Here is a 25,220-nt window from a genome sequence, read left to right as displayed (position 1 = left end):
GATAGAGAGAGCACGATGACGGCAGTGAGAGGGCACAGGCGCTTGCGCAATAGGGTGGCCGCTCCCGGCCGCGTGCAGCGCGAACCTCCGCGCAAGCGCCAAGGCTGGGGCAGGTGGCCGACATGCCACTGCGCATGTGTACCAACTACAAGGGTTGGTGCTGGGGTTGAGGCTTTCGATTAACACCGCAGGTGAGGTCCTTAAACTCTTGCGTCTCAGCCCCTCTCGGGTTCCGAAGGTCAAGAAAAGCGTAACAGTTTCCACGCTTTAGTTCCAGCCTTAGCAACCGGGAGGGATGGAGGGGCGGGGCTTAAACCGGTGGTTGAGGGAAGACCTGGCCCGTGTGATGCGGGGTGAAATGGGAGTTGTAGTCCGATCGGACTGGGCTGGGCGGTTAACTATTCTTCCGGGCACGCTGGGAATTGTGGTTTATTGTCTCTGACTCGTTGCTGTGCGTGGACCTTCACCTTCTTAGGTAAATGTGTTCTGCTGAGGCTGTGAACGGTACTGGAGGGTGATGGCTTACTTTTTCCCCGAGTTATCCTATCTAAAACACTTTTTCAAGTGTTCCCTGTAGTGCTCTAAGATTTTTTTTCTCCACGCCCATTCCCTCCTCTGCCCTCCTCATCTCCTCAGCTACCGGTGCGTTAGAGATGTTGGGAAGCCAGAGTTTTTAAATTACCTTACAAGACAGGAAAAGGACGGATATTACAGAAATTAAAACGAGGAGAGAACACAGAATATTTGCCCGTTCATAGGAGATTCTTAAGGTTTGGGCATGGTTACAGTACTATTTTGTCCGGGAAAAAAGGCTGCAGTGCTACCAGAAGCAGCTGTTTTCCAAACTAATGAAGGGGCTGTGAGACCAAGATCAATTCAAGAACAATTACTTATATTTGGCCATGAGATAGAACAGTACACCCTTTCACATTTTTTCCTCCCCAAATTGGAACAGCCTGAGCTCTGCTGGGGAGAACTTATGAAGTTGTTAATAGTAAAATAATAGCATGGGTTGTCAGTGGTCATATGATTCTTTCCCAGGCACCACACTTCAGATGGAGCAGCATTCTAGTCATCCTACTAACAGAAGAGGTGTGTCAGAGGCCCTGCTTCCTCTCCCTTAAAACCAGATCTCCTTGGGCTTCCCTGGTGGCGAAGTGGTTGAGAGTCCGCCTGCTGATGCAGGGGACACGGGTTCGTGTCCCGGTCCGGGAGGATCCCACATGCCGCGGAGCGGCTGGGCCCATGAGCCATGGCTGCTGAGCCTGCGCGTCCGGAGCACAGGCTCCGCAACGGGAGAGGCCACAACAGTGAGAGGCCTGCGTACCACAAAAAAAACAAAAAATAAAACAAAAAAAACCAGACCTCCTTAATTGCTCAGCTTGTGGGAAAATGAAGCTAGTTGTATGTATGTTTTTTCCTATTACTTATTTAATTGGAAAGTATTTGTATTTGTTCTGCATTTCCCACTAAATGGAAACATTCCTGTATTCCCAGTGGCTAGAACTGGATCTGTTAAATAATAGATGCTCAATAATTTTTTAATATATTTTAATAAATTTTTAAATTTATTTTTGGCTACTTTGGGTTTTAATTGCTGCGGACAGGCTTTCTCTAGTTGGTGGTGAGCGGCGGCTGCTCTTCGTTGCCCTGTGTGGTCTTCTCATTGCGGTGGCTTCTCTTGTTGCAGAGCATGGCCTCTAGGCGTGCGGGCTTCAGTAGTTGTGGCTCACGGGCTCTAGAGCACAGGCTCAGTAGTTGTGGCGCACAGGCTTAGCTGCTCTGCAGCATGTGGGATCTTCCCAGACCAGGGCTTGAACCTGTGTCCCCTGCATTGGCAGGCAGATTCTTAACCACTGTGCCAACAGGAAAGTCCCAGATGCTCAATAATTGTATGTTGAATGAATATATTAATTATTCCTTTGTATCTCCTCTTAATACTTAGAACAGAAGACATATTGTTGGCTAGAGTGAACAGATACTCAGACTGAGTGGGACAGTCCCACTTGGTGGCCAGGGAAGTGCCTGAGACCATCTGACTCCAGAGCCTATTCACTTAACTGTTAGGTGGGGTAGATTACTCTATCTGAGAGGCTTGCTCTCTCATAACTTGAACATAAATGAACTAGCTCTTCTCACAGATTATATTGTGCAGTGGTAAGGAGCATGACTGGAGTCTATAGGCCTGGATTTGATTCCGCCATTGGCACATACTCATTGTGGAATCTTGAGCAAATTTCCTAACTTAAGTTTTCTCAAAAAAAATGCAGATAAAGCTACCTACTTCGTAGGGCCATTATGAGAAATGTATAAGATAATGTATGTAAATCACTTTTTATTATTTTCTCTGTTCTGCTTCCTTTTGCTGCTCCCCAACCTCATCCTCTGTTATACATTGTCCAGTCAGAAATATGGTTCCTTTAGTATGGACTGTGTGTAACATACTCATCAAACCTTAGAATTCAGTAGAAAATGCATCCTCATACACCTAGGAAGGGCCCAAATTAGAAGTGCATTTGCATGGAAGTTCACAAATTTTTCAAATGGCGAGAAGAATCTTGAGGCCTGAGTGTCACCTTCTAGCTCCTTACCATGCTGAATGAGCCATCAAATGTGGTGATGACTCTGGAGCAGGAGTGAGGAGAAGATGGAAGACCTACGGTAGGGCTCAGAAAAATCCACAAACCCAGGGCAAAAACATGGATTTCCCTCACCAAGAGTAACTGATGGTGCTTGATCACTTAATGACTGTCTAAACGGCAATGCTGTCAGTTCCATGAGAATAGCAACCATGTCTGTTTAGCTCACTGTGGTATCTTCAGTGGCTGATACATTGCAAGCACTTAACTGTCTCTTACATATATGAGTGAATGAATTCAATTTTTTAATCCTTTTTTGATCTCATTATGATAGTGAATAATGGATTCCCCACTGTCTCAACCCCTTTAATTCTTTCATAGAACCAACTGTTCTGCCTTTCCATCCATTGCTCCTCTGTCTACTTTGCCACTTCCTTTTCATCTTCCAAACTCCCGAGGAGGAGTTCCCCAAAGGTCCAGTTTTCTCTCACAGTCTTTGACCTTGGAGAGCTAATGTATTTTTGCAGTTCCTTCATCACCTCTTTGTGACTGGCCTGGCAGTTTGACCTTTCACCTGAGCTCAGTGCCTTCTCTCTGGCAGTTTTTCTAGGCATTTCTATTTGGACTGTCTTGTCTCACCTCAGATCCAATATGTCCAAAATGTGATTTATGTTAATATGACATTACCCCAACTCAGATTCCCTTGAGTGAGAAAGGAAATTCAGAGGCTTGTGCAGTTGGGAGGTTGCTGAGGTAGTCAGAGAGTAGGAAGAAGAGCTACCAGTAAGTACCACAGGGACTGGAACTGGGGATTCAGTGCCTGTAGCTATCTGCCCATCTCTCCATCTTTCTCCTGCACTCTCTCTTCTCTCTAGTCTCTTGCTTGTATCTGCTTCTCATAGCATGCTAGCCAAATTCAGTAGCTTTCATTGACCCCAAATTTACGTCTTCCCAGCATAGCAAATCAGAGGAAAGCAAGCTTTGACACAGAATCTATATGTCAATGCCAAGGAATGACTGGCCCAATTTGCCTCATGTGCTTACCTCTTCAATCAGTCACACTTGCCAAGGGGGATAGGATACCATGATTGCCCTGTATTGGGTCACATGCCTATTCCCGTTGGAATATGGAGAGGGGTCTGATGTATGTATGACCTGGAATCTGGGGAAAGAGTAGTTTTCCAGAGCAAGGGTTGCCCAGTAGACAGAAATGACATATGTCTCCTATAGGACTCATGATTTTCTCCCTACAAATCAAATTTTCCTTCTAACGTAACTATTTTTGCCAAAGGTAATCTGTTTTCCCCTTTGAGAACTTCCATGTCCAACCCATTTTAATCCCAGTGGATTAATTAAAGTAGAAATTTTATCATATTTTCTAATCCTAAAAGGCTCAGTGACTTTCTGAGAAAGTCTCAGATTTGCTATTGGAAAGGGTCTTCCATGACCCATCCTGCTTTCCCACTCTCCACCCTCTAATTCTGGCCACTTTCTTAGGGCTCCTCATCCTTCTGGCCATATTCTTGCTTCCTTGCCTTTGCTCACGCCATCTTTTTTTTCTCCCACTTGAAATATCTTTTCCACTTATCCAAAGCTTCCTGTTTTCAAGGTCCAATAAATATCCTCCACCTGCCTGGAGTCTTCTCTGACTGTTGTACTCATATTGATATCTTACCCCATTTCAAAAACATTCATTTTTACATTTAATCACATCTTAGTGTAACTAAAAGATAAAAGGACTTACTTTCACCCAAGACTGTCAGACTCATTGTTTATGTCCTGTGTTTTTATATCACCATTTCACCAGTGTCTGATTCGTCTCCCTAAGTAGGTATTAAACACCTAAGAAACCATATCTTAGATGTCTTATGTATGCCCTAACATTTAGCACAGTAGTCAGCATGTAGCACAGATCAATAAGAACTTGCAGAATATAAGCAAATTAGATTTTAGCTTATCCCAACCCTGCTTGGTTTTCCTCAGTCCCATTATGGTTTCTCTTTTGTCTTATATAACTTTCTTTGAAGGTATTCAGGCCAAGGTCTCAGCACCTGAATTCATAGACCAGGCACAGGGATCTAATTAGGCTGTCCCTTGTCGGAATGAACTCTGACTTAGTTGCCTCTGATTTTGTTCCAGCCAAAGAGGAAGGTAATGCTGTGCCTCTTTGTCGAGCCAAACCCACCCCCAGCTTTATTAACCTTCAAGCAAGTTCCCCACCAGCCACTTGCCTGAAAATCCCGGCAACAAAGCTGTCCTCAGGTAAGGAAGGATGCAGGGTGGATTTCCCAAATGGACTCAGCAGGGGGAAAGGTTGTATGGAGGAGGTGGCTGGAGCTGGCTGAAAATTTTATTGCTTGCTAGTAATGTTAGTTGAAAAGTGGCCAGGGAAGGAAATAGTAACAGTTAGCTCAGTTTCTTTGCATTTCAGTTATTCATCCTCCCATGGCGACATCAGTGGGTATTTAGCATACCTGTGGGAAGCCACACAGCACACTAGACAGTCATGACTCCTGTTTCTGAGGACCTCAGAGTTTAACAAAGAAGTCAAGACCAATAAATACACAAACAATGGATAAATAACTACCAAGGTTAACTAAGAGCTGGATGTGTATAATGTAGTTGAAAACATTAGAAAAAGGATTGATTTCAGCAAGACTGGTGAAAGTTAGACAACAGGAAGAACTTTGGGTCACTGCTGATGACCTTACTATGTCAGGTAAGAAGAATGCTGAGGCATCCCCTGAGCTCTTGAAAGGGAAGTTAGGCCTCACTCTCAGACCATTTCATTCACTCATCAAATATTTGTTGAACACTTATGTGCCAGGTACTTACTCTTCTAGGTGCTGGGGACACAATAGTGAACAAATCAGACAAAAATCTGTGCCTTCCTGGAGCCTACATTCTAGAAGAGGGAATTAGCCAACAATTACGTAACTAATTATGAAATATGCCAAATAAACATAAGTACTAAGGGAAAAATAAAGCAAGAGAGTGGGTAAAAAGTTCCAGTGGATTGGTTTCAAATAGGGTAGCCCGATAGGCTTCATGGAGAAGGTGACAGCTGAGCACAGCTGCATCTGGGTTGAGTTGTGCCCAGAAAGATTAGAGCAGTCATCTTATTAGAGCCCTTCCCACCTCAGTACAATTATAAAATCTCTCTTTTGTCTCCTTTGCACCTCCATTGCTCTTCCTTCAGGAACTGACCACAAGCCCAAGGAATGCCTAGGACTCCTAGAATGTATGTATGCCAGTCTCCAGCTTGAGACCCAGCTTGCCCAACAACGGATGGCTATTTTTGAAAATTTACAAGCATCCATGACACAACTGGCTCCTGGGAGAGAAAGCCAGAACTCTTCTCTCCCAACCTTATCTTGCAATCTGTTGTTAAATCACCTGCCCCAATTCAGTAAATGAATTGTGGAACAAAGTTATTGTGTATGTTTTCCCTACTCTCTTCCCAGTAAACCCTTGGTGGAATCTGGGCATATATATTCTACAAGTGGTTGGTTAGTTCACAAGTTCATAGTAGGTGCTCATTGAGTGCAAAGCACTATACAAGGCACTTGGGGATACATATTACAGAAGAGAGAGTTTTGGGGGATTTACTATCTAGCAAGGCAGATAAGAAAAAGAATTCATTGTAAAATTTAGTGGTACTCTGAGGGGGAATGGAAGTTCAGAGATAGAGGTTAGTAGGATACTGGACCAATCGTGGAATCTTGCTGGAGGAAGTGGTGCCACTTGATGAAGGAACTGCATTGGATGGCATGGACGGATGAAGTAAGGTAGTTCCATGTCAGTTGGGAAGCTTGGACAAAGACCTAGAGGTAGGAGAATAAGTCATCAAAAATTAGGATAAGAGGGTTTTTTATGCCCAGAATATAGGATATGAGGCAGAATGTAGAGCAGCTGAGAACAGACAGAGCAGCTTTCCCTGGGGAATTATTCTGGTAACAACTGTTAGAAAACTGTCTGATTTTCATTCTTTTCTTTTTAAATTAATTTTATTTATTTATTTATTTTTGGCTGTGTTGGGTCTTTGTTGCTGCACACGGGCTTTCTCTAGTTGCGGCGAACAGGGGCTACTCTTCGTTGTGGTGCACGGTCTTCTCATTGCAGTGGCTTCTCTTGTTGCGGAGCACGGGCTCTAGGCGTGCGGACTTTAGTAGGTGTGGCACATGGGCTCAGTAGTTGTGGCTTGCGGGCTCTAGAGTGCAGGCTCAGTAGCTGTTGCACACGGGCTTAAGTGCTCCGCGGCATGTGGGATCTTCCTGGACCAGGGCTCAAACCTGTCTCCCCTGCATTGGCAGGCAGATTCTTAACCACTGCGCCACCAGGAAAGTCCCAGCTCTGATTTTATTTGAAGCACTAGAGAGCAATTGGAGGCTTTCAAATAGCAGCAAGGCACATATAATGGGCAAAACATTTTGGGGTGAAGGGAGAATGGAAGTGGAGAGGCCTGCACTAATTAATAATAGCAATCTGATACAATACTACCAGGGTCTGGATACAGGGTTTAGAAATAAAGACAGGCAATGGGTAAATCTGAGCTAAATTACAGAGAAGGACTAGTCTTGAGCTTGAAACACCAAGAGACTGCATCCTGAGATTTCTAAGTTGGGAAGTCAGTTTAGCTTTAATGAGGGTTCAAGTCCAGCCATAAGTTTTCAGTGTTTGAGAAGGGGACACCTGAGTTTGGCTTAGCCATTTGAGCTAAGGTTGAGGAATTGGGGTTGGGCATTGAAAAAATTCTGATTAAGCTATTATCCATGGAGAAAGAGAAAGAAATAATTTAAATAATTTTACAAAGATATTTGTGGATAAGTTTGGACCAAATTGTGGTGCATGGGCTTCTCGTTGCAGTGGCTTCTCTTGTTGCGGAGCACAGGCTCTAGGCGCATGGGCTTCAGTAGTTGCAGCACGTGGACTCAGTAGTTGCAGCACGTGGGCTCTAGGGCGTGCAGGCTTCAGTAGTTGTGGCATGCAGGCTCAGTAGCTGTGGCTCACAGACCCTAGAGCACAGGCTCAGTAGTCGTGGTGCATGGGCTTAGTTGTTCCGTGGCATGTGGGATCTTCCTGGACCAGGGCTCGAACCTGTGTCCCCTGCATTGGCAGGCGGATTCTTAACCACTGCGCCACCAGGGGAGTCCCCAAAATGCAATTTTTGAATGAAGTCTGAATGGGGTCCCCTATTCCCTTAGCCAGTGATCTCTCCATTCACACTTAAAATTTAAGAGTCATACTGCCACTAGAATGGCTGTCATCAAGAAGACAAAAGACAACAGTTGCTGGTGAGGATGTGGTGACAAGGGAACCCTTATACCCTGTTGGTGGGAATGTAAATTGGTCCAGCCACTATGGAAAACAATATGGAGATTCCACAAAATATATCTGCCATGTGATCCAGCATTCTACTACTGGGTATATACCCAAAAGAAATGAAAACAGTATTTCGAAGAGATAAATGCACTTCCACGTTTATTGCAGTATTTGCAATAGCCAAGGTATGGAAGCAACCTAAATGCCCATCAGAGGATGAATGGATAAAAACGATGTGGTATGTATACACAATGGAATATTTATTCAGCCATGAGGATATCCTCATGAGGATATCCTGCCATTTGTGACAAAATGGATAGACCTTGAGCACATTATGCTAAGTGAGATAAGTCAGATAGAGAAAGACAAGTACTGTATGACATCACTTATATGTGGAATCTAAAAAAGTCAAACAAAAAATAAAGTAAAGTAAAATGGTAATTTTCAGGGGATGGGTGTGGGGGGATAAAAAAGTGATGTTGTCTAAGGGTACAAACTTGCAACAAATAGTAAAATAAGCCGTAGTGATCTTAATGCACCCTATAATGAATTTAGACAACAATGTTGTACTATAATTGTGTAATGTGGTAAGTATCACTACAACAGCAATCATATTACAAAATATAAATATATCAAAATAACACATTGTACACCTTAAATATACACAATGTGATTTGTCAAATATATTCAATAAAAAAAAGTTATAGTCACGCTTAATGAAAACAAATTTCATGTTCATGGATAGGAAGACTGAACCTTTTTTTTTTTTTTTGGCTGCACTGCCCAGCATGTGGGATCTTAATTCCCTGACCAGGGATGGAACCCACGCGCCCTGCAGTGGAAGCATGGATTCTTTAACCACTGGACCGCCAGGGAAGTCCCAAGGGAAGACTCCATCTTGTTAAGATGTCAGTTCTTCCTGCCACTGCAATGAGAAGCCCGCGCACCGCAATGAAGAGTAGCTCCCTCTCGCTGCAACTAGAGAAAGCCCATGCGCAGCAACAAAGACCCAACACAGCCAAAAAGAAAAAGAAAAAAAGACAAATTGTACTGCCAGGGATAAAGAGGGACATTTCATAATGGTAGATAGGTTAGGATAAAATGTTATATTCAAGCAATGGAGTGCTACTTAGCAATAAAAAGGAACAAACTACTGATACATTCAACAACATGAATGAATCTCAAAAACATTACATTAAGTGATGGACATCTTGCAGAAAAGAGCACACATCGTACCATTCCATTTATTTGAAGCTCTAGAACACACAATATTAATATATGATGGAAAAAAACCTAAAAACAACAGTTGCCTCGGGGGATGGAGTGGGAATAAGAATTGACTGGGAACGGGCAGAGGGAACTTTCTGGTTGATGGCTTTATATTTTGATATAGGGTTTGGGTTACACAGATGTATGCATTTGTCAAAACTCATCAAACGGTACACTTAAGATTTGTGCGTTTCATCAGATGTAAATTTTACCTTAAGAAGAAACTAAACAGATATTGACCTCTAGTTAATGATATGCATACAGAAGGTTTAGGAGTGAAGTATACTGATGTCCGCAACTCACTCTGAAATGCATCAAAAAAAAAAAAATAGGGGCTTCCCTGGTGGCGCAGTGGTTGAGAGTCCGCCTGCCGATGCAGGGGACGCAGGTTCGTGCCCCGGTCCGGGAAGATCCCACATGCCGTGGAGCGGCTGGGCCCGTGAGCCATGGCCGCTGAGCCTGCGTGTCCAGAGCCTGTGCTCCGCAACGGGAGAGGCCACAACAGTGAGAGGCCTGTGTACCACAAAAAAAAAAAAAAAAAAGTAGATGGAAGGATGGATAGATAGTTATGCAACAAATAGAATAAAATGTTATGGTTGAGTTTAGGTATTGGTAGTCCATGAGTTTTCACTGGAAAAAATTCAACTATTATGTATGTTTGAATATTTTCATAATAAAATATTGAAAATAAGGGTCCTTATGTTTAGAGATACATACAGAAACATATACAGATGATGTCTGTGGTTTGCCTCAAAAGAACCTTGGTAGAGGGGCCTGGGTTGGGGTGCGGATGAAATAAAATTGATCATAGGTGGTTAATTGTCTTATCTGGGTGATAGGTACTTGAGACTCCAGGATAAATTCATCAATGGAATTGTTTTAAAAATGAGGTGTTTTACAGCATCGCTGCATTCTTCGTGATGAGATAATCCTAAAAATGATAACATTTGTTGTTCCTTTTTTCTTCATTTCTTCATTCATTCATTCACTGGGTGCCTCTCATGTGGCAGGCACTGATCTTGGAGCTGGGGTTAGAGCAGTGGACAGAACAAAGTCTCCATCTCGTGGAGTTTTCATTTTAGTGCAGGGAGACTGACAGTAAGAAAACAAGTAAATACATAGTTATGTTGGATGACAGTAAGAACTATTAAAATATAGTGTAGTACATAGTTCTGCAAATGGGGCCAGGGACTCCTGAGTGTTCCTAAAACCCTTTTAGGGGATCCTTGAGGTCAAGATAATTTTTGTAGGAAGTAATACTAAGACATTATTTGCCTTCATTCTCATTCTCTCATGCGTATACCCTGGGGTTTTCCAGAGGCTACATGGATGTGATATCACAACAGATTGGATACAGGTATGAGAATCCAGTTATTTTTCTATTAAGCCAGCCATTAAAGAGATTTGTAAAAATGTAAATAGTGCTCTCGCTAATTTTGTTTTGGATAATATAGTTATTTTTATTAAAAATATTTGTTAAAAAAAATTTGTTAACATGAGGTTGCTAATGTTTTTAAATGAATACATGAATATTTTAAAATGTTCTAATTTCTAACAAAGTAAATATAGAGAGATATAACCCATATAAACAAAAGCTGTTTGGGGTCCTCAATTTTTAAGAGTGTAAAGGGGTCCTGAAACCAAAATTGTGAAAACCCTTGGTATAGTGTAATGGAGGGAAGGGGGAGATTGTGGGAGGTAAGGGAAGCCTTACTGATAAAGTAGCATTTGAGCAGAGACCTGAAGGTAGAGAGGGAATGAGCCATATAGGAGTAGAACATTCCAGGCCAAGGGAACAGAAAGTGCAAAGGCCATGAGGTATGCCTGGAATTCTGGAAGAACAGACAGATATTTGCAATGGCATGACTGCAAGGAAGAGTTGGAAGGAGGTGAGATCAGAGAGGTGATGAGAATCCCAGATGATGTGTAGGGCATTGCAGGATATTTTAAGGGCTTTGGCCTTTTTTATTTTTATTTTTATTTATTTATTTTTGACTGTGTTGGGTCTTCGTTGATGCACGCAGGCTTTCTCTAGTTGCAGCGAGCGGGGACTACTTTTCGTTGCCGTGCGCGGCCTTCTCATTGCGGTGGCTTCTCTTGTTGTGGAACACAGGTTCTAGGCACTCGGGCTTCAGTAGTTGTGGCACAAGGGCTTCAGCAGTTATGGCACGTGGGCTCTAGAGCTCAGGCTCAGTAGTTGTGGCGCATGGGCTTAGTTGCTCCGCGGCATGTGGGATCTTCCCAGACCAGGAAGATGAACCTGTGTCCCCTGCATTGGCAGGCAGATTCTTATCTACTGTGCCACCAGGGAAGCCCAGGACTTTGGCTTTTACTCTGAGTGAAATGGGAAACCATTGGAGGATTGTGAAGAGTCATGTGATCAGAAATACATTTATTTTGACAGGATGACTCTAGCTCCTGTGTTGAGAATAGATTGTGTAGAGGCAAGGGAGGAGGAGGAGGTTATTTTAATAATCCGAGCAAGAGGTGAAGGCAGCTTGGACCAGGGTCGTAGCCACGGAGGTGGTGAAAAACGTTTAGAGTCTGAATATATTTTGAAGGTATAGGTCTCAGGATTTGGTGATGGATGGATATGATGTATGAGAGAAAGAGAAGTCAAGGATGACGCTAGATTTTTGACCTGAACAGCTGGAATGATAGAGTTGTCATTTATGAGATGGAGAAGCCTGGGGGAGGAATAGGAAGGGGTGGATGCAGAAGCAAGGTTCTGACTGTGTTAGATTTGTGATGCTTGTTATGTATTTAAGTGGAAATGTCCACCAGGCAGTTAGATACATGACTTAAATTCAGGGGGGAGGCTTGGGAGGAGATAAAAATTCCATAGACATCAGTATATTAATGGTATTGAAAGCCACAAAACTGGAGGAGATCACCTAGAGAATGAAGAGGCAGAGAATAGAGCTCTGGGCACCACAAGGCTAAGAGTTCCATGAGAGGAAGAGCTACTCTCAGGCTCTGCTGTCCTTAGCTTTGACTGGAAAGGCTAAGGTAGTGTTAGATGAAAACATCTTCAAGAATGGAAGAACCAAATTACCCTTCTTTCACTGTTAGGAACGTAATTTGATTACTAGAAACAAAAGTTACTTTAATTATTTTCCCAAATTTTCCACCAATATTTTCTTTCCCGTACTTCCTTGTCTCTGATTTTCCAATCTTTCTCCTTCCAGGCCCCTGATCAACCAAGCCATTCACCACTACCGTCCAGAACTCCATGTATACTCGACCTCAGGCCACTTCTGCCATACAAAGTAAACGACTGACTAGGTGTGATGCTCAAGGCTCTGGTCCGGAAGGATCTCCCTCCATGGTGTCCTTTAGGGCCACCCCTGAGTAAGGCTGTGATACAGCAGCAGCCCATTTACAGCTAACCCCAGTGTATCATGTTGACCCATCTCTGGACCAGACTGGGTTTTTGTTTTAACTTTGATTTACAGAGAATTTAGAACATACACATAAGTAAATAGAATAGTATATGAACTCCCATCTATCCCTAACTCAGGCTTAACCATGGCCATTTCTGTCCCATTCATCTCCCCTCTCATGATATTTTAAACAAGTTGCACACATTACATAATTTCACTGTAAATATTTTAGTATGTATCACTAAAAGATAAATGCTTTTGAAAAATGACATTATTATTACACTTGAAAATAGCAGTAATACCTTAATATCAAATATATAGGAAGTGTTCAAAATCAGACCTGAGTTTTTGTTCCTCTGTCAGTTGGTCTTGGAAAGTTTCCCATGAGGCCATAGATATAAGTTGAGGGAAAAGCACTGGAGCCAAGGACATAGACAGTCTGGACCACCAGTTGATGTAATTAGCATGGGTCTTTTGGCTCTGCTCAGGCCTAATCCCAAATATGCCATTTTCCCATTGTACAATGGATTGCTCCTGTGCCCCCTCAATCTTATGACTCAATGGATCTGATAATACCCAGTCAAGATGAGTAGCTCTGGATGAATAGTCACTCGATGTCCCATAGTCAGTGCTGGGTCTGTGCTCAAGCCCTATAGCCCATTTTTCAAATGATAACATTCTCTTTCACAGTAGGCAGAGTTTGGCTCCAGAACCCTGAGTCTGTGTTACAGCCCTCCTATTGGGGCTTTTTAGAGACTCTCTACAACGTTCTAATCCACTGTAGAGGCCTTTGGATTCATTATGTTTTTTTGTGTGTCATGTGGCTTTAGTGGCAGGACAGCTTCAATCATAGCCTGGACATGCCATAGAGCTCTCTCTTGCTTTGAACCCCACTCAAAACTGATAGCCCTTCAGGTCACCTAATAAATGGTTTGGAGCAATATTCCCATGTGTGGGATATGTTGCCTCCAAAATCTAAAGAGTTCTGAGGGCTTCCCTGGTGGCGCAGTGGCTGAGAGTCCGCCTGCCAATGCAGGGGACACGGGTTCGTGCCCCGGTCTGGGAAGATCCCACGTGCCGCAGAGCGGCTGGGCCCGTGAGCCATGGCCGCTGAGCCTGCGCGTCCGGAGCCTGTGCCCCGCAACGGGAGAGGCCACAGCGGTGACAGGCCCGCGTACCGCAAAAAAAAAAAAATAAAATAAAATAAAATAAAGAGTTCTGCCAGTTACCATTCTTCTTAGTGGTAGGGGACACAAAATGCAACTATTTGTCCTTCACTTTAGGGGAGATGTTCTGGCATACCTCAGATTATTGGATCCCTAAAAATTTCTTCAATGTTGCAGTGTTGGAGGACAGAGGGAATGAAAAGCACCCACCAAACTGAGAAGGCATCTTGAGACGGAAAAACGAGGCAGCTCCGTATAATCAGTGGATCAGTGGGTGGGATTGGGATCGAGCTGCTTTCCATACCACAGGGGGGCCATTGGGATAATTTTATAGTTAACCTAGGGTATGGGGGTATGTGCTTGGAAACAGGACGTACATTCCTAAGTTAAGATTTGTGAATGGGTAACTAGTCTTGTGGGCACTGGGAATATGTCAGGGAAGGTTTTTCATCATTGTTTGGGGACTAACAGAGCATAGAGGCTACCTAGTCCGAATGATCATTAGGAAATATCTATTAACTACAAAGCCCTTGATGACAGAGAAGTGATTCACTGCACACTACAGTCCTGGGTAGGGTCAGCGAAAGGTCAGGAGAAACTGTAAGGGCCCAAGATGGCGTCAGTCACACTAACAGCCATACAGTCAGGAGCCTGAACCTTCTAGTCTTACTGAACTACTTACCACTTCATGATCATCAAGTCCAATTAGTAAATCATCAATATAGTGGACAGGCATATGTTGGGCAGCGCGTCAAGACAATTGATTTCCCTTCAGACTCTATTGGTTAGAGAACAGGAGAGTTAGCATGATCTTATGGCGAGACAGTGATTGTGTACTGCTGTCCTCATATAAAGGCAAATTGCTTTAAACCATCCTTACCAAGGAGGATAGAGAACACACTTGCCAGACCAATAGTCACATATCAATGCTAGAAGCTGGCCAGTAAATACACCACATTGAGTATGGCAGCTATGATTGGGGCTACCATGTGGTTAAGTTTATGGTAACCCATTATCGTCCACTCTGTTTGGCTTCTGCAGGAGCCAGACAAATGAATTGAATAGTATATGAACCCTTATGTATCCATCCCTTTATCCCAACAAAACTACCATCCCTGTATCCTTTACGTATTCGATGGTGGTGCTGATCGCTGCAAGGGGAGAGGATTGCTTCTGCTGACCTGGAGCGTTCAGATGAAGCTGGAGGTTCAGCATTCTCAGGTTCATGTGCACAGATGTCTCATTCCAGGTCTTTGAGTCTTACTCTTTTCCTATCAGGGTCCTGACTTTGATATAGGAGACCTGTTGGTGCTGTGCATTCAGTCTCCTTTGCTGTTCTGCTACCCTCAGTTAGATCCCGTATCTGATTTTCTCACTGTCTGCCCTGCAACTTAGATGAGAGTCTCCTTAGACATTGCCAAAGAGGCTCTCTGACTTTCGTGGTATGCCTTGAGTTGTTAGTTAGTTGACCTGAGCCTATAATTTTCTTTTTTTTGAAGGCTTCCAAAGCAGTTAAAAGCCAGCCAATCCTTATAAATTACCATTGCCCCCATGCCATTAAAGGGTCATAGCTATCACAAATGCCAACACTTCACCTTTTACCACATCCCTGTCCACCACGGGTGAGAATCTTAGTTATTTGATGCTGTCATACACCAGGAATTACCAGCAATGGAATCCTTTTTGCCATCTGACTAAAAAGTGATCCAGCTCCAAAATCCCATCCTGATAGTCTTCATTCTAGTCTGGAACCAGTTGTTTTAGCCAGTTTCTCCCCAAAGCAAAGCCTGAATCAAGTGTTTTTCATGCAGGTAGTTTAGTTGGGAATGAGATCCAGAGAGAAGGTATGCAGAACAAGCGGAGTGGACAGGGAAGAAGGGAAAGATGATATAAAGATGCATCATTCAGTTGGCCACCACTACAGGTGACTCATGCTCAATCCCACAGGACCTTTTGAGGAGCCTCATGAAATGGATCTCAGAACCATTTCTGAGAAATGAAATGAAATGAAAAGAGGTAATGAAAAGGGGAAATGTATCTATTGGCTCCTGACCCCTGCTGATCAAGAGTGCCCCACTCTTGTTAACTCCCTGTCTTAATCAGTCTAGGATGCTATAACAAAGTACCATAGTGGTGATCATTTTGTAATGTATAAAGATACCGAGGGAATTCCCTGGCAGTCCAGTGGTTAGGACTCCATGCTCTCAGTGCCGAGGGCCTGGGTTCCATCCGTGGTCAGGGAACTAAGATCCCACAAGTCACACAGCATGGTCAAAAAATCAAAACAAGACAAAATAAAATAAAATACAAATCGAATCACTATGTTGTACACCTGAAACTAATATAATATTGTAAGTCAGTTATACTTCAATAAACAAACAAAAAACAGAAAAACAAAGTACCGTATACTGAGTGGCTTATAAAAAACAAATTTAATCTCATAGTTCTGGAGGCTGGAAGTCTAAGATCAGGGTGCCAGCCTGGTCGAGTTCTGGGGAGGGTCCTCTTCCAACTTCTTGTATCCTCACATGGTGAAAAGAGGGTGAGAGAGCTCTCTGAGGTCCCTTTTTTTTTTTTTTTTTTTTTGCGGTACGCGGGCCTCTCACTGTTGTGGCCTCTCCCGTTGCGGAGCACAGGCTCCGGATGCGCAGGCTCAGCGGCCATGGCTCACAGGCCCAGCCGCTCTGTGGCATGTGGGATCTTCTCGGACGGGGGCACGAATCCGTGTCCCCTGCATCGGCAGGCAGACTCCCAACCACTGCGCCACCGGGGAAGCCCTCTGGAGCCCCTTTTTAAGAGAACTAATCCCGTTCACGGCGGCTCCACCCTCATGACCTAATCAACTCCCAATGTACCACCTCCTAATACCATCACATTGAGGGGGTAGAGTTTGGAGTTTCAGTTTCAACTTAGAGTTTCAGTTTCAGTTTAGAATTTTGGGAGGCTACATTCAGTCCCTAGCACCCCCATGCTTTCAGTTTACACATGCATAAGTCTTTGTAGGTTCTTGCAAAGAAACCCCAGGGCAATAAATGGGAGGGGTGGCACAGATTCCAAGGAGAGACACTGACAGGTTGTACCTGCACTTAGCTGGTTGAAGCTTGTATGAAACTGTCACCGCAGCATTAGCTGGAGCAAGAGGTAGGGTCCAGAGGATTTACAGAACAGTTGCCTGTTATAACACATGATAGTGCCTTTGGGACATCCTCATGACAGTGTCTCAGAGGGAATTGCAGGGAGGGGTATGGGAGAAGGAAGATGGCTGGTGTGCCTGAGCGGCGTTCCCCCAGTGTCCTTCTCCTCCTGGCTTTCCCCTCAATGGGGCTGAGATTTCACTAACTATTGTTCTTCTTCCTTCTTACCTGACTGTGTATCCTAGATTTTGCCATTACTTCCTCTCCAGGGCTTGATTCCTTTTTGGGTTCTGGGGCCTTTCTAATTGCTCTGAGGCCAAGAGAAAGGCCCGGAGAAAAATCTCTGAGGGGAGCCTGGGTCCCTCCTTCTCTTCTACACTGGGGCAGAGGGGGTGGGGTGGAATTGACGGATGGAAACCCTGGGATCCTCACAGCCTTCTAGTCTCATCCAGAACCTCCAGCGCAGAGTGCTAAACTACCTCCCTGCAAATAAGCCCTCTGCTGTGGGCTTCCTCTGACACAGGGTTTTGGTTTTCCCTTCCCTTTACCACTGACACATTGGCATTTTTCCACTGAATGAACAGTGGTGCCCGGACTGACATCTTCTGCTCAAGCCTGCTTTGCCACCACTTTCTTCTCTGGGTGAGCTGGGCCAACTCTTGCCTGGCAGGTCCTTCCCTCTGTGTACTGACACTGACTCCTGGGGATGGGATGAAAGCCAAGTGGATGGCAGGGTCCCATAAGTGAAGACCTCATAAAGCAGGCAGTCGGGTCCTAAGGACTCAAGTAGTCGATTTTCTGAGACAGGAGGTGATGGGTGCATCTGATTCAAGGACTACTGTTTGCTGCCAAGCTGAACACTTACTGAAAAAGTCTGAAGATGGGTAGTTTTTGTTTTGGATTTTTCAGGAAGTGAGACACTAACAAAGAAGTGAAACCATTCTGTGATCTCAGGTTTGACTGGTTTGACTGGTTTGCTCTCTAAGCAGGTTAAACCATGAACGCACATCCTTGGTGAAGAGGGTAAGCCATTATCGACCTTTGTTTCCCTGAGGTTCTGAGACTCTTAGAGCTAGAAAAGGCCTGAAAGTTCGTTGTTGTGCATCAGAATCACCCAGAGGGCTTGTTCCATGCAGACTGCTTCTGGAGTTTCTGATTCGGTAGGTCTGGGGAAGATCCTGAGAGCTCTCCTTTCTTTCTTTCATTTATTTATTTATTTAATTTTGGCTGCATTGGGTCTTTGTTGTCGTGCGCGGGCTTCCTCTAGTTGCAGCGAGCAGGGGCTACTCCTCGTTGCGGTGCACGGGCTTATCACTGTGGTGGCTTCTCTTGCTGTGGAGCACGGCCTCTAGGCGCCCGGGCTTCAGTAGTCGTGGCACGTGGGCTCAGTAGTTGTGGCGCACGGGCTTAGCTGCTCCGCGGCATGTGGGATCTTCCTGGACCAGGGATCAAACCCGTGTCCCCTGCATTGGCAGGCAGTTTCTTAACCCCTGCGCCACCAGGGAATTCCCAGCCTCTCCCTTCTAACGAGCTCCCCGGTGGCAGGGGGCTGATGTGCTGGTCTAGATCAGCGATCCTCACCTCTAGCTACTCATTGAAATTGTCTGGAGAGCTTTAAAAGAAAAATACTGGTGCTGAGACTCCACCCAAACCTATTAAATCAAAGTCTCTGGGGGTGGGGGCAAGCACTGGTATTTTTTCAGAGTTTCTTCCCCAACCCAAATGATTCAGAGGGACACTGATCCAGTGTCTCCACCAGGCCAGCATGTTTCACTTGAGGGAGTGGGTGCTGCCATACGGGGTCTCTCACAATCATCTGCTGAGCCTTTTCAACTTTCCCGCAGTGGCTCTGGTGAGTGTGCTTTAGGCCCCCTACCCCTCTGTGTCTATGATTCTCCTGCCAGGAATTACCCAGCTACCTGCCTAGCTGCAGGAAGCCCAGTCTCCTCCCAGGGCAGCAGGTCTGGGTGCTAGAAGGCTCTTGTACCTAAACCTGGGTCTGACTCCTACAGCTTTCTCCAAGCACTTAGTAAGCCAATTCCGTGGTGAAGACAGGAACCAATAGTGCCATCCCCAGCCCCTGCAATCTCAGACCTCCATTGCCCAGATAAAGCAGCCCCAGTTCCTGTAACATCCTCCTGTGGTTTTCATCTGAACCTGCTTCTCTGTTTATTGCTCATCTCAGATGTGGCAGTTCTAACTGAATCCAGAACTTCAGGTATGTCCAGAGCTTGGAAAAATGAAGATCGGAAGGGGAGATTCAGAACCCTGGAGGAGTTCTCTGGGAGCATTTCCCCAAGACACTCCTCCACCCCACTGGCCCAGCTTCTCCCTTCCTGAACCCAGGATCTTCTGGGTTTTTTCATCTGATATTTGCAAACCACTTGACAGGAGTTTGATGCCGTCAGACCACCAGTTTCAAGGAGTGACACATTTTATTATTATTATTCTTTGGCCACGTGGCGTGGCTTTCGGGATCTTAGTTTCCCAACCTGGGATTGAACCGGGCCACGGCAGTGAAAGCGCTGAGTCCTAACCGCTGGACCACCAGGGAACTCCCAGTAGTGACACATTTTAAAACAATACAGTTAAAAAGAACTTTAGTAAGTTTCACATTCGTGAAGAATCAGGAGTTTTTTGTTCCTGTTCTTGACAGCTTTTCCCGTTGCTGTGTGACCAACGCATAGAATAGTGCCTGGCACATAGCTGGCTCTCAGTAGCCATTTGCTGCATATTTAAATGGCTAATAAAATGAAATACTTAAATAGATAAATATTTATTGAATGAGTAAGTGGGAAGGATGATATTGTTTACAAACTGATCTGGCTAAGAAGATAGGACAGTGAAGGGCACACTGAGAGCCAGCCAGGGAGCCTAGCCCAGCCAACAGGGCGGGGCCCCCCTCTTTCCTGTCCACCATCGCTGCCCACGCCCGCGGAGATGGAGGGGTGTGGCCTGCCCCCTCCATGGGAGCTAACCTGCTACTGGCTTGAGCTGTGAGTGCTGGAGCTGCAAGCCTAGGGTGAAGGTGTTGTTGGCAGAGGAAGGTGGGGACTGGTGTGATGACTTAGCTCCATTGCCAGCTGACCAGCTGTCTCAGGGTGGAGGGCCTGGCAGAGGAAGCAGTAGAAAGAGCGGGCCCTCGAGGATGGAGATCTGGAAAGGACTCCCAGCGGCGGGAAAGGACTCACCCTGGTGGAGTCAAAGTCCTGTCTCCTTTCAGCCCAACATTTCAGTCAGCAATTGGGTGTGGGGACCATGCCATGCCCAGTAGAGGGGTTGCCCTCAAGGTGGCCCAGTCCAGAGAAGGGGTGGAGGTATAAATCCCAATGGGGCATCCAGCACTCTAATTTGGGGAGCACACAACAAGGAGCCCAAAGGCAGGGAATCATACTTGAGGTGGGCCTCGAAGGTGAAGTCCTGTTTTAGTTGAAGAAGGGGCACGCGGGTAAGAGCCTGAACTAACTACCCGCCAGAACTAAAGTACAGAGTCTGGAAAGTGAATCTCTCAGCCTGGAGGGAGAAACAGGCTGCATTTGGGAGGGGTCTTCTCGGCTCCCTGCTGGAGATGGGCCCGCCATCAGTGGCTCAGGTCAAAAACCTGGGTACCATCCTTGACTCGTACATTAGTCAGCTCAGGTTGCCATAACAAAACACCATAGACTGGGAGTTTCAACAACAGAGCTTTATTTTCTTACAGTTCTGGAAGCTGGAAGTCTGAGATCAGGGTGCCAGCATGATCTGTTTCTGGTGAGAGCTCCCTTCCTGACTTGCAATCAGCCACCTTCTTTCTGTTGACCTCACTTGGCAGAGAGGGCGAGAGTGAAAGCGAGAGCAAAAGAGGTGGGGGGAGCTCTCTGGTGTCTCTTCTTATAAGGGCACTGATCCCATCATGAGGGGGCCACTCTCATGACCTCATCTAAACCGAATTATCTTCCAAAGACCCCATCTCCAAATACAGTCACCCTGGGGGTTAGCACTTTGACGTATGACTTTAAGGGCACACAATTCGGTCCATAACAACTCCTTTCTCTCTCCCCTCATATCCAATCCTTTGGTAAACCTTGTCAATTCTACCTTCCAAATATTGGGCTGACCAAAAAGTGCGTTTGGGTTTTTCATAAGACGTCAAGGAAAAACCCGAACGAACTTTTGGGCCAACCCAGTACGTCCAGAATCTGACTGCTTCCTGCACTGTTACTGCTACCGTCGGCTCTTGCCTGGGTTGCAGCAGTGGCGTCTGGACTGGTTACTTGCTCCCCAGACAGCCAGAGGAATCCTTTAAAATAATACATCAGGTCATATTATTTCTCTGCTCTTGACCCTTCAAATTTCTCCCCGTTATCCTTACGGTAAGGTCCAAACTCCTCACCAGGGCCTTGAGCCGTCTGTGTGCTGGCCCCCGCTACCCCTCCTGCACTGCCCCATGTCTCACTGAGCTCTTGTCACACTCCTTGCTGTTCCACCTCAGGGGCAGTGCATTTGCTGTTCCCTTGGCCTATCAGTCTGTAAGATCCCCTCTCACTTCCTTCCATCCCTCCTGAGGCCTTCCCTAGCAATCCAGTCTAGCAGCATCCCTGTCACTCTATCCTCTAGCCCAGCTTTGTTTTCTTCAACAAACCTCTCGTGACATCTTATGTATCTATTTGTGTGTGTTTATTGTGCGTCTCCCCCACTAGAACAGCAGCTCCATGAGGGCAAGGACGATACCTGTTTGTTCACTGCCAGGTCCTCAGGGTTGAAAGCAGGGCCTGCTTGACCTTGCAACGCATGGCTCAATAAATAGCTACGAAATGAACGGCTGAATGGTCATGACCTTGCTTAACAGCATTAAGAGACTCAGATCCCACATTCTCCTCTGTGTCTCAGGAGCTTGGTACGCTGGTGGGGCTGCAGGAGGGAGATCAGAGCAGACAGCCCACGTCCCTAGATGTGCCCCAGGGAGGCTGAGTCTGATCACAGCCCAGTCTGATCGCTCTTCTGCAGCTCCTGTCAAACCTTATGGAACCATCTTACCACCTCCATCCCGGCTGCTTCAGGCCCGGGGCAGAGAAGATGTGCTTCCAACCTTTACAATTGTCCTGTCCTGGGTCGTATGTAAAGAATATTTCTATCCAACTGCTCCCTTTCCAGAGAAGAGAGGTGTTCATCACAAAGTGTCACTCACTTTTGGGGAGGGGAGGATGGGACTGGCCTAGGAGAGCAAGGGTCCAACACCAGGATGCCTGAACAACAGCTCCCGGCAGAGGGAGACGTAGTAGGGCTTGAGCCGGCTTTCCTGGCTTGTCCAGGGCGGAGTGTGGTTTTGGTTGGTTTGGTGGCGGCAGCAGAATCCTTAGGAGAACTGAGGAAGGGAAGCTGGGGTGGGGATGTGGCTTCTCATCTCCTCGCTCCCTTTAACTGCTGTCACCTCCGCCTGACCCATTTCTAGATGCAATTCCACTGCACCCTAGATTCCCTCCCAGCTTTTCTCTCTCTATCTCTTGTTTTTGTTTTGTTTTTTTTGCCTGTGCCACATGGATTGTGGGATCTTAGTTCCCCGACCAGGGATGGAACCCTGGCCCTCGCAGTGAGGGCTGAGTCCTAATCACTGGACAGCCAGGGAGGTCCCCCCTGGCTCTTCTCTTAAGTGGCTCCAGTCAGGCACTTGAGAGTTAACTGAACACAATTATATTTTGAAAACTAAGGACCGAGGGACTTCCCTGGCTGTGAGTGCTGACCAACAGTCACAACCATGGCTGTACTATTGAAGACGTACTACATGTCACGTGATTTGTGGACCTTAATCCTCACAACAACCCCTGTGGGGTTATTACTATTCTTATCTCCATGTAACAGATGAGGAAACTGAGGTTCAAGGCATGGTAAGCAACTTCTCCAAAATCTCTTTTGGACAGAGCTGGGACTCTGACCTCTGTCCCTCTCATTCTGAGGCCACACTCTCACCTTCTGCTCTTTGCTGTCTTTCAGAATTTTACTGTTCAGGAATTGATCACAGACCCCCAACAGGATCGCAAGAATTGCACCACTGAAGCAGAGCTGCTGTCAGGCCTTGGGAACTGAGACTACATCTCATCCATCTTGGCATCCTGAGAACAGAGCATGATTCTGCTCTGTTTGATGGTGATGGAACGTGGAGGATATTCCTCCAGAATCTAGCCCGTAGCGTAGCACCTGGCACATAGCAGGAATGCAAACAAAATGTATTACGTGAGTGGAAAACATTTTAATTTGATATCACTGCCTTCTGACAAACTTTTTTCCCAAGGTATTGTCATTTTCATTTTACAGATGAAGAAACACAAGTAATCTGATTTTGGCAATCTTTTACATGGAAGTTGTTTTGGTGAGCCTCTGGGGACAGAAAGCCATATTTGATTTTACCGTTGGCTGTATGTAAACACAACAATATTTTGTATGGTGCCACTGTGGCTGTGGTTTTTGGGGAAAAACGAGGTCTGGGATTTTCCACCCCCAGAAAATGGGTGCTGAGGAGTTCTCTAGTATAGTTTCTTTTTCTAGTTTCATACCAGACTGTTAGACAAAAAGGAATCCACCTGTTCCACCTTACCTGTGAAATTAGGCCAGATCTCACGGTAAGCCTCACTTCCTCTGGGAAGCCTTCGCTGATCACCCCCAGCATGGGTTGGATCCCCATAGGACCTGTCTCCCCCACTATCACCTTGGCAATGCGATTGCCTGCTGATTCACTTGCATCCCCCCCAGATAGACCTCCCACCCCCACCCAGGGATATATCTCGTTCCACTGTATCTCCAGCCCCTAGCACCGTGTCTGGCACACAGTAGGTGCTCAATATATGTTTGTTGAATGAATGAAGGCTCTGCCTTCTCCCAAATCTCCTCTATTCAAGAGTTGTTGTGTCACAGGGGCTGCTGGTCTGATGGCCCTTTCTGAATATGCTTGTCCTAGGCCCCAGACTCTGCTGGTCACTGCCTCCAGCCGATGACAGGAAAACACATCAAGTCTGTGTCTGCCCCCTCCATCCTTTCCTGTCCCCAGAGGCGCATGTGCCCATAGTATGTTGGAGTCAGCAACCCATTTGCCCTCTCTGCTCAGCCAATCAGAACAATAATAACCATATCTGTTGACTGCTTATGAAAATGCCAATGCTCTACATCAATTATTTGTAATCTTCGTAACACTTCCACAAAGGGAATATTATTACTCCTATAGATAAGGAAACTGAGACTCAAAGAGAGCTCAACAATTTGCTGAGGTCACACAGCAAAGATGTATTGAATGAAGGAAGGAATGAACAAACAAGTGTCTTACTGATTCTGGTGCTTTGCTGTTTTTCTCTTTTGTTCTCCATAAACACTGGGGATAGCTTGATGGAGCAAAAGGACCCAATTGGCTTTGGGGATTCCTGAGCCAAGAGAGCAGAGAATAGGGAGGAGGTGACCCCAGTAGAGAACAGCTCCAAGCAACCCCGAGTTACTCAGTAACCCAAACCCTGGTCCCCGTGGACAGCCTGGCCAGGCTGGGCCAGGGCAAGCAGCAGACACCAGTTCCCCTTGGCCACCCTCAAGTGCCCAGCTGGTCACAGCTGGAAACTGGAGATGGAAGGTCAAAGATTGGGCAGACCCCAGGCCGGGCAGGATGGGAGCTGGTGACAAAGTTTGGGCCCTGAGAGGAGGTCAGGGGTGGAGGAAGGGGTGAGAGGTGAAGCACCCCCATTCCATCAGAGTTTTCAGGGCCAGAGAAGGCAGGAGGAAGGGCCAGGGGCCCTGACAGCACTTGGCAATCCAAAAGAAAACCATGGACTGAGATTCTCCATAGTGGGTGGTGGGCCAGGGGAGCCCTCACAGGTGTAGGCCTGCCAGGAGATCCCTCAGAAGGGACGGGTGGGCCAGGGGGACCCTCAAAAGGGGAGGACTGTCAGGGTTTTGCTCTCTGTTGGACCAGGGGTGATACCAGATGGTACCCATTAGTTGTTAAAATACCAAGATCCAGGGCTTCCCTGGTGGCGCAGTGGTTGAGAGTCTGCCTGCTGATGCAGGGGACACGGGTTCGCACCCCAGTCTGGGAAGATCCCACATGCCGCGGAGCGGCTGGGCCCGTGAGCCATGGCCGCTGAGCCTGCGCATCCGGAACCTGTGCTCCGCAAGGAGAGAGGCCACAACACTGAGAGGCCCGCGTACCGCAACAAAACAAAACGAAACAAGATCCTCCTATAAAGATGGTATTTAGCAGTTCCCCAAAGGTCTCCAAGTATGCCCTCAAGAGGTTGGCCCAGCTATCCTGGCCCTTCCAGGAGGCTCCCTCTAGACCTCCCACAATCCAACAAATAAAGGGTTGACACCTGCCAGGTCTGGAGGCATCCAGGACCCAACCATGTTACACGT

The 25,220-nt window shown here is 46.1% G+C and overlaps 1 protein-coding gene and 1 long non-coding RNA gene across 3 annotated transcripts; both read left to right on the top strand.

The window, feature by feature from the left end:
* Positions 1-68: 68 nt before the first annotated feature.
* Positions 69-5,996, top strand: TSACC (TSSK6 activating cochaperone; the record flags this gene model as incomplete). 2 transcript variants are annotated; one of them, XM_082679622.1, is made up of 4 exons in its annotated part: positions 423-475; positions 1,042-1,092; positions 4,719-4,841; positions 5,779-5,996. In XM_082679622.1, exons 2-4 carry the CDS (start codon positions 1,056-1,058, stop codon positions 5,994-5,996), a joined length of 378 nt encoding a protein of 125 aa, XP_082535748.1. In that variant the 5' UTR covers positions 423-475; positions 1,042-1,055. The 2 variants fall into 2 exon arrangements, 1 of the variants encoding a protein (XP_082535748.1); XR_014298354.1 differs by lacking the exons at positions 423-475; positions 1,042-1,092 and adding an exon at positions 69-191 and having other exon boundaries at positions 5,779-5,792.
* A 6,374-nt stretch (positions 5,997-12,370) lies between these two features.
* On the top strand, positions 12,371-22,960 carry LOC309826260. The gene is made up of 3 exons (XR_014297091.1): positions 12,371-12,455; positions 20,554-20,603; positions 22,824-22,960. It is a non-coding gene; the product is annotated as an uncharacterized lncRNA (long non-coding RNA).
* Positions 22,961-25,220: the final 2,260 nt, after the last annotated feature.

Source organism: Grampus griseus (genome assembly GCF_964374135.1).
Source record: "Grampus griseus genome assembly, chromosome: 1".
NCBI classification, from domain to species: domain Eukaryota; kingdom Metazoa; phylum Chordata; class Mammalia; order Artiodactyla; family Delphinidae; genus Grampus; species Grampus griseus.
This window is presented reverse-complemented; position numbering and strand designations above follow the sequence as displayed.